Source organism: Callorhinchus milii, unplaced genomic scaffold, assembly GCF_018977255.1.
Source record: "Callorhinchus milii isolate IMCB2004 unplaced genomic scaffold, IMCB_Cmil_1.0 Scaffold2, whole genome shotgun sequence".
In the NCBI taxonomy this organism is placed as follows: Eukaryota; Metazoa; Chordata; class Chondrichthyes; order Chimaeriformes; family Callorhinchidae; genus Callorhinchus; species Callorhinchus milii.
The window spans coordinates 107,331,900-107,348,366 of NW_024704743.1; the positions used below are offsets into that span (position 1 = coordinate 107,331,900).

Genomic DNA, 16,467 nt, shown 5'->3' on the forward strand with positions numbered 1-16,467 from the left:
ATAATACACTTCATACAAAGTTTAAAAGCTTTCGTCTGACCACAGATTAGAAAGTCCCAACACAACACACAACATGCTATAATTCTGAAAATATATTTTCGTGACTCATTACAGACAATGGACTGGGCTGAATAGTACTCATGATATTGCAGAATGTTTTGAGAAACAATTTCTGCAATGCAAATTATGGCAACTCATTTATGGGTTTGTATCCCTTATCCCGACTGGCTGAATATTCATCTGCTATTTAATCAAATGTAATTGACTTACAGGATTACAGTTATTTCTTAAATTATTCACACAACTGTTTTACCCTGACCTGTAGAGATATGGACCTCAGCAGTAATAAACTGCAGTGAGTCCTGTCAATGTACTCCCTCTGATATACACAGATGATATGCAATTAAAATCCCCTTTCACATTCCTGTGAGGCTGTCAATCAAGAGAAAAGCCTTTTTGACAGCATTCAATGAACCATACCGGGTAACCACTGAACAGGAACTTAAACAGTAACAGCCTTTGTTACAAGCAAGGGAAAATTCTACCTTGATTAGCTTTATTGTAAGACATCTTTTTTACATTTTGACACATGATAAATTAAAGAAAAAAGCAAAGGTTACAGTAAGAGCAACATCAAAATGCTTCATCCTAAAATTAAGAGGATATAATAATCTAGATTTTGGCCAAAGCGGAAAAGATTAAGAGGTTTTCCAGTATCTCTCTGTGATGTTTTATTGCGTTGAACAGATCAGATTAAATGTTGGGAGTTCTGGTAAGGGATCAAGATTTTTAGGATAAGAATAATCAAACCATTTTGATCTTTAACAACACTCATCCCACAGCACTTGGTAATGGATAAACATTCCATTACCACTCAATGAATTTTCCCAACCACAAATAATCACTGTGTGATATATTAAGATCGCCTCAATGATTTAGTTATTTTCTATTGATGCCTATTGAGACATGTGTTTCCTAACTGAGAATTGCAATACTAAAGAATGGATTTACGATCACATCATTTCTTACACATTCAGAAATTTTGACTCATTACAATTCATTTTGATGAAGCAATGCCAAAATAACGTGACATTATTGCTTTTTGACTCCTGTTGGTTAAAGCAGAGCTGACTACCACAATACAATTCCTTTTTTGACCTTCAAAAAATCATTAGTAAGATGAGCTGGGGGAGGGTGAGAGAGGCTGGATGATGTCTATCAGCTTTCGGCTTCACTCCCAGTCCTCAAAGAGCATGACAGAGTCAAAACTTCACCACAACAGCAAATGCACTCACAAGATACTGATAGGTTCTAAGATGCAGGTACCTGTGCAAGTACCTACAGGGCTGATTTGATACCACTTTTAAAAGACATCACAATTTACACAAGTCATAAAGAATTAAAAGGCACAAGGAAAGGGTAGGGAACTGAGATTATATGGGGTCAATTTTGTCCTATTTAACATTGATTTCTTTGTTAAGAAATCTGAAAGTCTGCGATGCCGACCTTGCATTAATGCCACTGCAACCCAATCTATTTTCAAAACAACATTCCTTGAATGTGGAGTGACTTTATATGACGTATGTCTGTTAACTGGAGGAAGCCTACCCCAGGAAATATTAGTGCAGGTCTGTGACAACATTGTGATCTACTCTAGAACTGATCAAAAGTCACGGCTCCAACAGTGAGTAGCAGAATCTAAGAGCAAAGTAATCCCCATTTAAGCCACCTCAATCATTACCAAAAGCTTTTAAAATGATCATTTATGATTCTCACTTAAAACCACTACAGAACCCTTTGAACGATATTTGATATGCCTTCGGTATATATGTAAAAATTGAACTTCTGCTTAGAAATATTCTTTTATGTGAAAGGCGCTAAATCAAAGTAATAATAATAATCCTTGCATTTGATATAGCACTTTTCACATCTTCTAGACGTCTCAATGCGCTTCACAGAATAGACTGTAAAGTGAATTGACCATATATATGTGGGCGAAACGCGGCAGCCAATTGCGCACAGCAGTGTCCCACAAGCAGTCGTGGATTGAAATGACCAATTTATTATTGTTTTTGTTTTTGGAGGGATTATTATTAGGCGTGTGGAGTAAGGAAACTTTATTATACTTTACAAATAAGTATAACATTGAGAAACTGTATTTAATTTTCTTCCCTTTTCCTCTACATTGAATACCAACCCAAGCTTTCTTCAATGGGGAGAACCTGAGAGGGAGGCAGCTGGAGACTCGCGTGGCCCCACCTCCCAAAAGCAAATGCTGTTTTAATTGATTTGCTAACAGCAGTCGAGTATTCTCTCGAGTGAGACAGAAAAGTCTTCATTCTCCATGTTGCAACAGTCATACCTACTCTTCTCAATGCCGCAATTTGAATTAAGAACATTGTTCATTTGTAGATTTGTGAATCTCAAGCACTGATTGTTACTGGGAATCAAAGCAAAATCTACAAATGGATGATAAACTTCCTTCATAAAGATTAGGAAACTTTCTCTATGGGTTCCATAAGTGAAGGTGGCAGTTAATGATGCCACTGTTTCAAACACCGTCGAGTCAAAGTTGCATTTTTCCTAAACATTTTCCATTCCTTAATTAAAGATACATTTGTTTAAAAACACTGCAATTTTTGACCACTACATTTTCTTTTGTTGATTCAAATTTTGTTTCGACCACAATTTAAATCCAGGTTCACTTAACTATTGAAAAGAATGTCTTGTACAACACACTGTCTGTTGTTGTTGATCAGCTCATTTCACAAAACAACAGTGTGGCCACAAAGAACATGACTAGAGCACCAATTCTAAATGAAATATAATTGACATGATTAGTATTAGATCTTGGAAAAACCTGACTCCCTTCTTTTCATGTTTTCTAAATGAGGTGATAGCAGATGCATCTTTACAGTAGCAATAGCGACATGTACCCACTAATGAGTGCCACATATGGCGCATGGCACAGCTGATCAAACTACTGTTTCCACTGCAAGACATAGATCGGGGAACAGAAACTCCAACAGTGGACAACTCTACTGTCTTGCAAAAAGCCTATGTTGTGATGGAAAACACACTGTGAATTAAATTTTGATGCTCTATACTAGATTAACTTAACACAGCAATCTTTATAAACAACATCAAATGAAACAAGCTACATTTGCAGGTGATCACTCCATGTTGTTATATCACAGAAGTACATTAGATACTGAACAATCTGAAATTCAGTGTTACCATATGGTCATTTTTTTTCTGTTTTGTTGAGTTTCCCTTTTTTCAGATTGTTCCCAGTTTGTGTTGTGCATTAGCAATTCTTTCTTTTGTCGGTTCTTTTGTCCTCACAAAATTGGCAGCAGTCCAGATTCAAAGTAGATCTATTCATTTGCTGACCATATAACCAATGCCATTCTAGTTCACATCAGCCTGAGAGCTAAGCTCTGCAAAGAATAAAAAGCTTGCCTCACCACTGACAAATGGTGTATATATTTTGCTGTGTTAAAACGGCAATACCATGTCTGAAACAAACAATATAACTTATCATTTCTCATTCACAAGCAAGCAGCTGCTAAAATACTCATCACCTAAAAACTTCAATAGCTGCCAAAGCCGTCTTCATAGCAAACTGTCACCATCATGTATAATGCGCATTGAAAAGGTGCAAGATTGAAAGCTGAAATATGTGTCAAATTCAACATTGAAGATATGATGCACAAACAATGCAGGGGAAGTATAGAAAATGCAATAGAAAGTACAAACAAAAATAAGAGTGTTTAACTGGTCTAGTGACTTTACAAATTCTAATCATTAGGTTCGAAGTTCTGCGCATTTCAAGCTTGTCTACAAAATGCAAGTGTGGTTTTGCAAAAGACAAAGTCATGAAAACATATGCCTTATGAAGGATTTACTATTGTAATGTGAAGAAAATCAGGAGAAAAATAAGGCATTGCATAGCTATTCGGCGAAGAAATTGAATGAGGGGTACGAGAGATAGAGTAGTATAGGATTTGTTTTTACTTTGGGAGATAGACCAAGATGGTGCTTTCTAAGCCTTTGAATTCCTGTGTAAAATGTTAGCACTTTTTCTTTAGAGACTACTGAGCAGTCAAATGTTCTTAGAAATTAATATACAATTTTTTAAAAAAAAATTAATTTCCTCTTAAAATAGCATTTGATCCTAAAACTGAAACATACAAGGTAAGATGTTCTTTGCAGAAAACTAATCTTAAAGGGCTTCCTGTCTAACAGAGTATATAACAAGTAAACATCCCTCCTTGACTTATCTATCAGTTTAAACATCAAAGCTATATGTAAAGATACAAAACTCATCTTTTCTAAAGTAATCCAATCTTCAAACACTTCCATGTTCTTGTCTTTTTGAGTTATAGCATTAGAAAGGTTGAAAAAAAAGTCCAACTTGAGTTCCACAGCACAAGTGTCAAATTGAACGACTACCATTCACTTCAGATGCTGGCAAAACCATTAAAACATATTGGAATCTTTCGTAGGTTTGATCTGCACAGTTTAAAAGACAAGTCTTTGAACACGGCAAACTTGAAATCAACTCAATTTGAAAATTTATGGAGAATGGATTAACTACAAAAGTCTAAACGTGAATAACTTTAACTCCCAAAACAAAATTTAACAACCAAAAACAAAACAATGAGTTCAAATATAGCAAAACTGTCATTGGCAGTAATAAAATAATGAAGTTTGCGAAAAAAAACTTAATTAAAAAATTGAATAAAATTCTCTGGCCAAACAATATATAAATATCAACCTTGCACTTTTTTTCTTGAAACTATCAAAATGCTTTGTTATCCAGGTTTTATAACTAACACTGTGATTGCAATTTACAACAAATTGAATATAGAACAACAGTTCTGTAGGACTTTTGTTGCCAGTGTGTCTTATCCAGTTCACACTGATCACACACCTCACAAGCTGTTCTTGTTGGGTTATCTGCTTACTTGGGACTGCCCAATGTGATGCCAAAAATGCTTAGGTTTCTGGGGTGGTAATATGTAATTTGGAACTGGATTAGTTTGTTAAGTGTTCTGAGGGTCACTTCAGGTTCGACCTCTTCTGTGTGTATCAGTCAAGCAATGATGTATCATTAACACACAGCAGCTGTATCTGAACTGATGCCATGAACATAACGGCCTTTTATAGCCATCAAGGGAGTGCAGATAGGGGTCCATTATTAACCACTAAATGTGATTATAACGTTATGTGACCTGTACTTTCAAAATAGGCCCATTTGTTCAAATGTGACCGTTTCCTCAAAAGCTAAAATGTGCACAGTTAATGTTGCAAGAATATTTTTAGACATTGATTTAGCAAAAAAAAAGGCTCTAGAGTTTGAAATCCATAAAGGATTGAATGTTTTTTTTAAAACTTAGTGAAAAAAGTCATAAGAGGTGATACAAGTTATTAGTAATGATATGATGGGAACAGCACAATGCATCATTTACTCAGAAGAGTAAACTCCTACTTGCAACAGTCAAATTCTTACAAGAAATCATTAAACAACACTGAACAAATCGCCAGCATTCTACAGTACAAAGAACAACAGGACTCAATGTTATCAGTAACCAGAATTTGCTAGAAAGATATTGCACTGGCAAGTTAAAAACTACTCACTCACAACAGACAAGCTAATGTAATTCTGAGGGTTGTGTTGACCAAAAAACTAATCGATTGTGTATAGCAAAGTAACATTGTTGCTGGGGTGATTGGAGAAGCATTGTCGTTAACTCTTAACTACTAAAAGGTTTTGTGTGCTTGCATTGAATGATTTGTGTAAAACAATTTATTAATTCATGAATTATAGATTTCATTCATTCAAATGAAGACTGAGTTATTACTATAGATAATTACATTATAAACAAAGGAGACCTGGGAGCGAGTTATACTGTAATCCAGCCTTGAGCTCCAGATAATATGACAAACCCATGAGGCACTTTAAAATGTGAAACAAACCTCAAGGACAAGATGTCAGTTTTGAGCTCACTTACTTATATCTGTTGCTTTCATTCTTAAAAATATACCGTAATATTACACATCAGGGTTTAAGGTCCATTTCTCAATGCAGAATGTTAAAACCTTTTTTTAAAACAGAAATACACTCTAAAGTACCTTATCACATGTAATGCAATAGAAAATGGATGCAAGCTCAAGTATATCCTCGAGCAAATATTATTTACAGATGTGAGGTTGTGTGTGTTATACATGAGTGTGCTTTACATGCGGGTGTGCTTTTTACAGTATGTGAAAAATTAAGAGTATTGCTTTGCATATTTGTGAATGACTTTTCTGCATTTCAATGTTGTTTATGTCTCTGAAAGATAATACTTGCAGTCCTTGATGTGTGATGCTGGCCACAAAAGTGTATTTATGAAAACTTTGTGATGTCATGCCATGACTACTGTACAGAATTACCTATTTTGTGGCATTCTGGAGAACTTATGGATATTTATCATGCTCTGTGCTTGTCGCAAACTGAAATAAGATAATAGGTACACCTTTATTAACTCAGCTCTGCCCAAGGTAAATTTTATTATTAGATCTAAGTGATCCATAAAATTCAATTAACTCACGCTTCATACAAAGTTACCATTAAAAAGTGATATCAGAAATGATCAATAAAAAAAGTACAAAGGTTCTATTTTAATCTTTGTGCTGAAATGTATTACTACCTCATAACGATTGGAGCTGAATTACATAATTCCATTATACTCCATAAATAATGTCCCTCAAACTAAATGTGCATTATCTGACAGAGATGAATGGGGTGTGAAAAATTAATGGAACTGTTGAATCCATACAACTTACAGCTTTGTGGGACACTAGGACCACCAGTTTAATTTCCTTTGCTACTGTCTTACAAATACAGACATGGAAATGAGGATATTTCGTCTCTTCTGCTCCAAGCTCTTGAAAGGTCCCCCTTGTTTGTCCTGCAGCCTGACCCATATGCAACAACATACCATCCATTTTTGTCTGTTTGCACAAGAGATGCCTCGCACAGTTGCCATAACATAGCCCTGTTTGCACTGCACTCTCACTGACGGTGCTCCAACGGGCACCAGCTCCGAAGAGTAAGTTTAACACTGTTCCAGACACACACACACACACACACTATCATTGGGACCACCGCAAGCAGCGCTGAGCACAATGTGAGCAAGTGCATTGCGAACCAGAGCAAACTGACCCCATCACCTCTCCCAGTGTGTACTCTCTCCTCCCCACACCCCCCCACACCCCCACTCCCCCATCCCAGACTTCAGCACAACATTAAAAACCTTAAGTCCACGAAACCCGAATCGAATTTCCCCACTTTGCTACACGAGATCCAGCTCAGCATCCAGAGCCATCTGCAGAAAATAAAAGTATCTTCGCTTTCTCTCAGCCCTACGCTCTCAAGCAACACATCACACGCAGCACAGAGAGAGAGAGAGACAGAGACAGAGAAGAGAGAGAGAGAGAGAGAGTTATTTCGGAGTACCAGAGATTTGAAACTGTTAAGAAAGACAACTCTTAGCCACTGGCAGGACATGTCACATCCATCAGCCCGACCTGCTTCAGCCACAGATTTCTGACACAAATGAAAGCTGCGGGTGATGGGGTGGGGGGGGGTGATGGGGTGGGGGGGTGATGGGGTGGGGGGTGATGGGTGGGAGGGGGGGGGGTACCAGTGGCAACTAGTTTATTGAGAGATCAATGCAGTTTGAAGCCCGGCGCCTCGAGCAACCTGTGATGAAGGCGAAAGTAAGCAGCAGGGAAACAAAACATAGTAAGGTGGAGAGTACAGTACATATACAGTAGTAGTAGGTGGTCTGTGTGTGTGTGTGTGTATGTGTGTATGTGTGTGAGTGTGTGTGTCCCCCCACTTGACATCCCAGTCAGCTTCGGTGGGGCTTCCAGTGAAACAACACCGCCAGAGCCCAAACTCCTCAGTTAACCACTGTCCTTAAGCAAAAGAGTCCAATCTCCACCAAACTGTTTGCTCACAGCCCAACCAGCACTTGGCACTTTCACACCAGCTCTTCCTGTAGCCCAACAGTGCAACAATACAATCTGCAAATATACACATATAGTCTTTATATGTATATATATATATAGAGATATATGTATATATATATATATGCACATATATATTATACTATTTTTTAAAAAAAACTGAAGTAAATCACCTTATTGCAATAGTATGGGTCTAAGCAGGGTGCAGGTCCCAGGCAGGGAGTATCTGTGGAGATGTTGGCTTGAGCAGCCTGTGGATAAAACCTCACGTCCATTTCAATGATTTGTTCTGGGAACACATCAAGCAGCTCCCTCTCTTTTTTTTTCTTTCTCTCTCTCTCTCTCTGGTTTGTTTGTTGGTCAGAGCAACAACAACACACACACACACACACACACACAAAAAGAGAGTGAAAAGCAAAAGAGAGAGAGAGAGTAGAAGAAGAAGAAGAAGAAACAGGAGAGGGGAGGAGAGACACCTTCTCTGCCTCACATCCGTTTGTGGTCTCTGCAGTAAAGAGAACTCTTCCAAAAAAAAAAGCACTCACTCACTCACTCTCTCTCTCTGTCTCTGTCTCACACACACACACACACACACACACAGTGCAGCACAGTTCTGTAGTTGTTTCTATCTCCGAAAGAAAACTGCTCTGGAGTCCCGAATAAATGTCTGTTATTACAAAGTCAGGTCAATGGCAACACTTTTCTCGCAGTTGCAGGAAATTTCTTGACTGTTTTTCTCGTGCACACACACACCCACACCCACAGACACACGCACAGACACAGACACACGCACAGCGAAGGAGAGACGCGCTGCTGTCCTGCTCGGGCTCCTCTGTAGCGGGAGGTGCTCGTCCATGCGCTTCGCAGTGAGACAGAGAGAGCACGAGAGGGGCTCCGAGCGGCTCTCACCGCACACAAAGAAAAGAGAGCCGAGCCCCGCAGTGCCCGCGAGCGGCCGCCCGGGGGCGCTCTCACCGCCCCATCAGGCGCACCTCCTGCTCAACCGCACAAAGCCATGCATTCTCTTCCCTGCCTAACAAGTGGTTTGTTTTCATGTTCATGCCAGTGGGCTGTGCTCTGAGGGGCATTGTTAAAATGTCTCAGCAGAACCTACTACCTCTCTCTCTCCTTCTCTCTCTCTCTCTCTCTCTCTCCTCTCTACCCTCACTCCAACACTAAATGAAACACATTCATTCTCATGTTCCGACCGCCAAGCTCACGGAGATAGGAGTTCGGAGGGGAAAAGGCTCTTGAACTGGCTTTGAGGCACTTGCGAGGCTTCAGAAATGCTTGTGGTGCACGGCTAAGGCGTGCTACGGCGCAGGGAGATTTTATTTCCAATTTTCTCCTCTTCCCCTGCCTCTACTTTATATGCTGACCTGAGTTGGCAGTAGGTTCTGTGGTAGGATCCGATACCCTGTCCAGGCGGCTGTTCTTCATGTGTCAGTTTACAAAATGTGGGCCTTAGCGTTGCCAGGCTACTTGGCCATAGCGAGCATGGCTCTGCCCTCACCCAATCTCCGTGTGGACACAGCAGGGAGTGTCCCTCCAGGGAGAGAGCGAGCGCTCCATCGCAAACACAGGGACATTTCCGTTCATAGGTGCAGTGCGTATATGGAACTCTCATTTTGATTTGGATACACTAATCATGATGATGGGTTTCCATATGTGTCAGACAATAGGAAAAGTAGAGTGCCAACTGCTACTACTTTTCTAAATTGGGATGGATACAGGATCAAAGATAAGGCTCCTAATCTGCACAGCTCCATACTAAACTACAGAATGCTATTACCCACTGAGTTAATAATGCAGTCAGTTACGTAATACCTAAATGTAGGAACCAAAATAAACTAGCTTCCTAGGATCCCTTTCTCCGCTTGATGTTCTGGATTAAGGTGGTTCCCCCTCCCCCCACCACCTCCATTTCATCTGGCCCACACGCTCCCTCCATAACATGTACGTATTATGTTATGTTTCTGGAAAGAAAACACAAAAATATTGCTGTGAGCCTATGAACATTTCTCAAACAGGGCATCCGGCCCTTGGCAGCCAAAAGGCTGGACTATCCTGTGGGTGAATCATCTGCCCTTTTCACAATCTTAGATCCTGGTCACTGTTGTTGTATGAAGGTTTTTATAGAAGCATATTTCTTTAAGGATGCAACCAACTCCTTAATTGTCCACCTACCTCTCAATCATTTCTGCTTTCATTCTTTATCCTCATACAAATCTACTTCCTGGTACCTGTGAATTCCCCTTTAAAAGTACATCTGCCCTTGTTATATCTCAGAGTTTCCTTTCAAAATACTCCTTTCCTCAAAGTGTGTGTTACTCCACTTGTCTGCTTTCCTAAATCCATGCTCAGTTATCAGAGTGTTTATACTTTAAAGCACTCCAAGACATTATTCGACATGAAGGTCACCCTACAATATCCCTTTATATAAGTGCTGAGATTGATAGATTTCTTGTTTCTTTATTTCTTGATAAAGGGATTAAGGGATATGGGGATAAGGCAGGTAGGTGGAGTTAGAATAGATCAGCCATGATGTTATTGAATGGCGCGGCAGACTAGAGGGGCCGAATGGCCTACTCCTAATTCTTATGTTCTCATGTTCTTGCTTGGAAAGTCCTTCTGATGTGAAAGGCGCTATATAAATGTAATTTTGATGTTGTTTAAAACATCTTCCCAAAGCGAAAGGGAAACCCTCCCTTTCACTTCAGGAGGATATTTTAAAGTTCTTGACAATTAAACCTGGATACCGAAGTTGAGGGTCGGATTTGAGAAGGGGAAAGATGACCTAAAGTGCAATTAAAGAGGAACAATTTGAGGTGTACTTGAAAGAGGGGAGGGAGGAAGAAAAAGTAGGGTGAGCTGGGAAAGTAGGGTACCAGAGAGCAGGCACTACGTGGCTGAAAGCCTGTCTGACAATGGTGAAGCTGACAGAGAGGGGGATGTGGAGTTTAAAAGCAAGTTATTATTGTTGTTGTACTTCGTGAAGCACGATTATGAATGGCTACAAATCCTGCATGCTTTGGAATGTAAATAACTAATAAATAATATCTACATTTAGTAGGGTGCCTTTCACATCTGGAGGAAGTCTCAAAGCACTTCACAGAATATATTAAAGTGCGTTGACGAGTGATTATGTTTCTTGGACGAAACATAGGAGCACAGAAACGGCCATTCAGCTATTCCAGCCTGTTCTTCCAGTTTATGAGATCATGGCAGATCTTTTAATCCAATCTCCGCAACTATTGGCTATGATGGGAGGGGTAGCGGGGCTGGGATTCCATCATGAAAGGCAATAGAAACAGAATGGGTGAGGATCAGGCTCCTATGACAAGCTGCCATTCCTTAGTGACTTGTAAATAACTTGTTAAATAACTTAACAAGTCAATTGGTTATTACAGTATTAGGATATTCTAAGTAACTGTGGGAAGAACTTTTGGGAAAAATTGTTTGGATATTGAATAATTTGCTTCTAAAACACTTCAAGCAATATTACTATACAATCTAAAATTGCTAAGATTAAGAAAATGCGTATTACAATGGAACCATTTTACTTGATTTTTCTTAGTTATTAATCGTAGCAAGGCATCTAAAATTAAATGTATCAGTAATGTGACTCCAGTTATAGCACACGCAAACCTTGAGGACAAAATGTGATCTGTCCATCTGCCTCATCCCTATTAATGTGTGCAGCTGTACATGTGTAATTGATTTTCATTATATATTAGATCATTCAGGATATACAGTAATTATGTTTAATATAAATAATGCAGCCATTTTAATACTGTTCTAATTTTAATAAAACATTAATAGATGTGCTATTATGTTACATACACAAGAAATTCTACTGTCATTTTAAGAAGATAGACATTATTCGGTATGTTATTTGTCGTGCGTACGGTACATTGTAAATTGTGCTCTCACTTTAAGTATATGTAGTATCAACGAGCATGGATTTTTAATATTATACAATGTAAACAATCATGCAATGTGTCTTCTGATTATACAGAGTTCCTTTGTGCTAATATAAAAGTGGATTGATTTTAGTTATATATTTATAGAAGAATTCTTCTTTTTAATAAATTCTAAGTATCACAATAGTAATAATGCAATTTAGATTTGTAATAATCTTGTTGTACAATTAAAATTAAATTTATTTCACATATTGTTAATGAAATTCTAGGTATTTTATTGTTATTGCTTTGATGTAAAAGAAATTGTACCCATTGCGATCACATTTGTTTTAATTATGTTTTCATGTTGTTTTAGTTAAATGCATCAAAAATATAATCAAATCTTTACGAGACCCTGTTAATGGTAACAGATTTTTATAGATTATATTTGCGAGCTATATTTAATAATATTAAGAGATGCCAATAATACAATGCAACACAATTTACATTTGTGTAACGTCTTTCACATCTGGAGGACATCTCAAAGCGCTTTACATGCTGGCTGGGCAGCTGAGTTTGGGGGTGGGGTGGAGTTGCTGAAGGTCAGTGAGGGGAAGGATGACTGAAAGCGCGCTCAAAGAAATACATCTTTAGGTGGGTTTTGAAAGTGGGGAGGGAGGAAGGAGAGAGTCAGGAGGTCTCTAGGATGGAGTTCCAGAAAGCAGGGTCGGAATGGCTGAAAGCTCGCTCACTGACATTGGGGCGAATAGTGCAAACATTCACCTGTCCACTGAGTATAGCTGGGGCATAGGCTTTAATTTTATCATGTCACGCAGATGATATTAATTACATTTGTAAATTTAATTACAATATAAATTATATTTGTGTGGTCTTCATTAAATTACCTTTTTAAGGCTTGCAGTGTTAACAGATGCATTCATAAGAAATGTGTATATATCGAATTAAATGTGTTGAAGAATGATCCTTACATTTGCCAATTTAGAACTCAGATTTCTAAATTGTCAAATGTACAAATTTTCACACGCATTTCTTCCCCTAAAATAAGAAGCCTAAAATTTCAGCTTGCCTTAACTTGTAAGTAGGTGTAAAACATTAACAAAATTGTGGAAAATGTTTTAATTTAGTTTGAATTTGGAAGCCGGTTTCTTTTTAAGAACTGCAGAAAACTATTTCCCAAAATAAGACTAAATTTAAGAATTGTTTACAATCTTGGTTCTTGCAATATCTTAAATTTTAAGATAAAATATTCTTACAGATTAAGGAATTTCAATCCTAAAATGTTTCTGGAAATCTGATAATCCTTTATTTTGTATTAAGAAATATTGCAAATTAGATTCTTGTGTAAAGTTAATGAAATGTTAATTCGCTACTCTCCTTTCTATGGCCATGCTCTCGATCATTGTGTATCTCATCCTGTCTCTATATCTTCCCCTATCTCCCTGTCAATCCACTTCCTGTCCACCCTACTGCAATTTGTGTGCCCAACATTGTCTGGGGAGTGGGGGGAGGGTGCATAACTCAAGTCTACAAGGTCAAGCTGGCTCTAAGCCGACATACCTAGTGGAGGAGGATTGGAGTGGAGTCAGTTGTGTGTTATGGACTGTGTGATTCGATCCCTGAATCAGGCAGGTCTAGGCAGTACTGCAAAGCAAGATTGGGGATTGACCAGACTGCCTGGATCACCAATGAGATTTTGAGCATTTGATGTATCACTGGGGAACAAGATTTTCTCCATTCTCCTGCTGTTAACCCTGCATACTGTGTTTTCATAGGTTTAGCAGTTCAGTCTGGACAAGCAGTGGAAAGCTTATTGCTGTGTTATATTGGTAAGAAAGGAGGTTTTTCGAGGTCCAATTCGAACCATTCCCCAATGCATAATTACATGCCCACAGTGGCTTGGTTTCTGCCAGCCTGGGTTCTCTGACATAGGCAGGTGGGGTTTCTATCTGTCACCCCTCTCAGATCTACCTCTCTTAACCAACGGGAGGGACTGCAGATCTGGCAAACAGAATCTTTGCCTCTCTGAGCTCTTGGCAGTGTGCATGAAAGAGACATATATATATTATATCACATGAATTGCTGAAAAGTGACTAGTGACTGGGTCATTTTTTAGGTGAATTCCTTTAATGTCCACCTGAACATGAAGGGATTTAAAGTCTCATTCAAAGGACACTTCCTCTGACAATGAAGCACTCCCCCAGCATTGTTTAGGAATACTAGACAATATTTATCAGTGTTACAAATGAGGACATGTCAGACTTACAGTAGCTATATTGTTTTATTTATATATAATATATATATAGAGAGAGAGAATGTGTGTATGCTTTGAAAAACTGCAGATAGAGAGACGGAAAATATCCAGTGTAGAAGAGTGATGGATAGAGATTACATGGTGAGAGACAGAGATAGAGTGCTGAAAAAGAACTCGTGTATGTGAAAAGAGAAAATTCAGAGTAAAGGGAAAGTTAAGAGAGCAGATAAAACAGTGTGCCAAGTATATAGAGAGTACTACCATCGAGTATTGACTAGTTAGAATGAGTTTCCAGTTTCTAGCTAAGATAGAATGAGCAATTTCAGTATTTCAGATAGTTTCATTGTTTAAATTATGAAAATAAAATGAAGATTGTAGCCCTGGAGCCCTTCATCATTGATTTCTTTCATGAATTGTTGTCCAGTTGTGAAAAACAATACATGTAACTCTAAGCCTGACATGTCCTCCCGTGTAACACTGACAAATATAGTCTAAGCTGACACTCCCAAACAGTGATGGGGGGGTGCTGCATTGTCAGATTAGCTGTCCTTTCGATGAAACTTTAAATCCCTTCCCCGTTGCCTGATCAGGTGGATGTTAGCAACAAAACCATTACATTTATAAAGCGCCTTTCACGTTGGGAGGACATCCTAAGGTGCTGGACAGTCAGTGTTTTGGACCTGGCCTAGGGGTCAGGATTGGGAAGGGTGGAGGGCAGGGTGGGGCAGCAGGGTGATCAAAAGCATGGTTGAAGAGGAAGGTCTTGAGATGGGTCTTGAAGGAGGTACAGGGAGGGGCCAAGGTGGAAGGACTGCAGAATGGAGTTCCAGAGGGTGGGAGCAGAGTGGCAGAAGGCCCGCCCGCCAATGGTGGGGTGGGCCAAGCGGTGGACATGAAGCAGGCCGCAGCTTGCTAAGCGGAGGGAGCGGGCAGGTCGGTAAGAGATTAGGAGGTCGCAGAGGTAGCGGGGAGCAAGGCCATGGAGGGCTTTGAAGGTGAGGACCAGGATCTTGAACTATATCCTCTGTGTGATGGGAAGCCAGTGGAGTCGGGCGAGGATGGGGGTGATAGGGTCACAGAGCCTGGTGCGGAAGAGGACATGGGCTACAGAGTTATGGATGATCTGCAGCCTATGGAGGGAGGAGTTGGGGAGGCCGACAAGCAAGGAGTTTGCATAGTCAAGCCTCAGTGTAATCAGTGTGTGTATGAGGGTTTCGGCGGCCTGCGGTGTGAGACGGTGGTGGAGCCGGGCGATGTTGCAGAGGTGGGGGTAGGCAGAACAGTCAAGGCATGGATGTGGGGTAGAAAGGATAGTTGAAGGTCAAACAAGATGCCAAGGTTCCCAACTGGCTTAGCAAGGTGGAGTGTGCATCCATGAATGGTGATGCTGTCAGCGCCTGAGGTGTGAAGGTGCTGACGGGAGCCAATCAGGAGAGCCTCGGTCTTGTTGACTTTCAACCAAAGAAGTTCTTATCTAGGACTTTTAGTGTCTGACAGACATTCTGTCAGGAGAACAGTGGTCCTGGAGTCAAGGGTGGAGGCAGAGAGATAGAGTTGGGTGTCATCCTCATACATGTGGAAGTTGACCCCATGTCTGCGGATGATGCCATCAAGGGGGAACATATAGATACAGTCACCTAAAAATAGACAGTCACTGGTCACTTTACAGTAAATCCTGTAGACATTTCCATGAGACATTTTGATAAATGCAAGGATGTTTTTTATTATAAACTTTCAGGGCTCTGCAAAGATTCTGTACTTTTAGTCCTCTTCCGTCATAACCAGCCAGCATTCAGTTTTCCAATGTTGGACCATGTTCCATGTCTCCAGGTCCCAAATAGAGTGGAACAGGACCGACGTCTCCTTCCAATTGCAGCTAAAGTACCCAAACACTGAGATTCAAAAAGCCTAGATTATAGTCTCTCCAGCTGTGACCATACTCTCTGTTTGTAGTCGTGCCAGATCCAGATTCCATTCCACAGACCCCAGCAATCCAGGCTTCCGTCCCTAACTAACAAATGCTTGCTAATCATGTTCCCATTCACGATAATAGATAGCTACTGATTCACTTCCCCTTTTCCACATTTCCCAGCTGTCATTATTTTGTGGTAGAATTACTTATTTTGTGGAGGAAATCCTGAAATCTTGCCAGATTTGTGTGGAAGTTTCAAAATGAACTTTTAAAACTCGGAGGGTAAAATTAAAAAAANCTGCCAAATCCTTTCTGGGCTCAGATCAACAAAACTCAAATCTACCATATGGATGTCAGGC

General features: G+C 39.7%; 1 protein-coding gene across 6 annotated transcripts in view; it reads right to left on the minus strand.

Moving 5' to 3' along the window:
* The window catches only part of tox (thymocyte selection-associated high mobility group box), a 137,140-nt gene extending 128,153 nt beyond the window's left edge, over window positions 1–8,987 (minus strand). For 5 of the 6 annotated variants that reach the window (XM_007896717.2, XM_007896716.2, XM_007896715.2 and 2 more), the window contains exon 1: window positions 8,196–8,986. In XM_007896717.2, coding sequence (XP_007894908.1) covers window positions 8,196–8,297 — 102 coding nt within the window. In that variant the 5' untranslated portion in view covers window positions 8,298–8,986. Of the gene's footprint in view, window positions 1–8,195 lie in introns of all 6 variants that reach the window. The other variant, XM_042331878.1, reaches the window with a different exon arrangement.
* Between the last annotated feature and the right edge of the window lie 7,480 nt (window positions 8,988–16,467).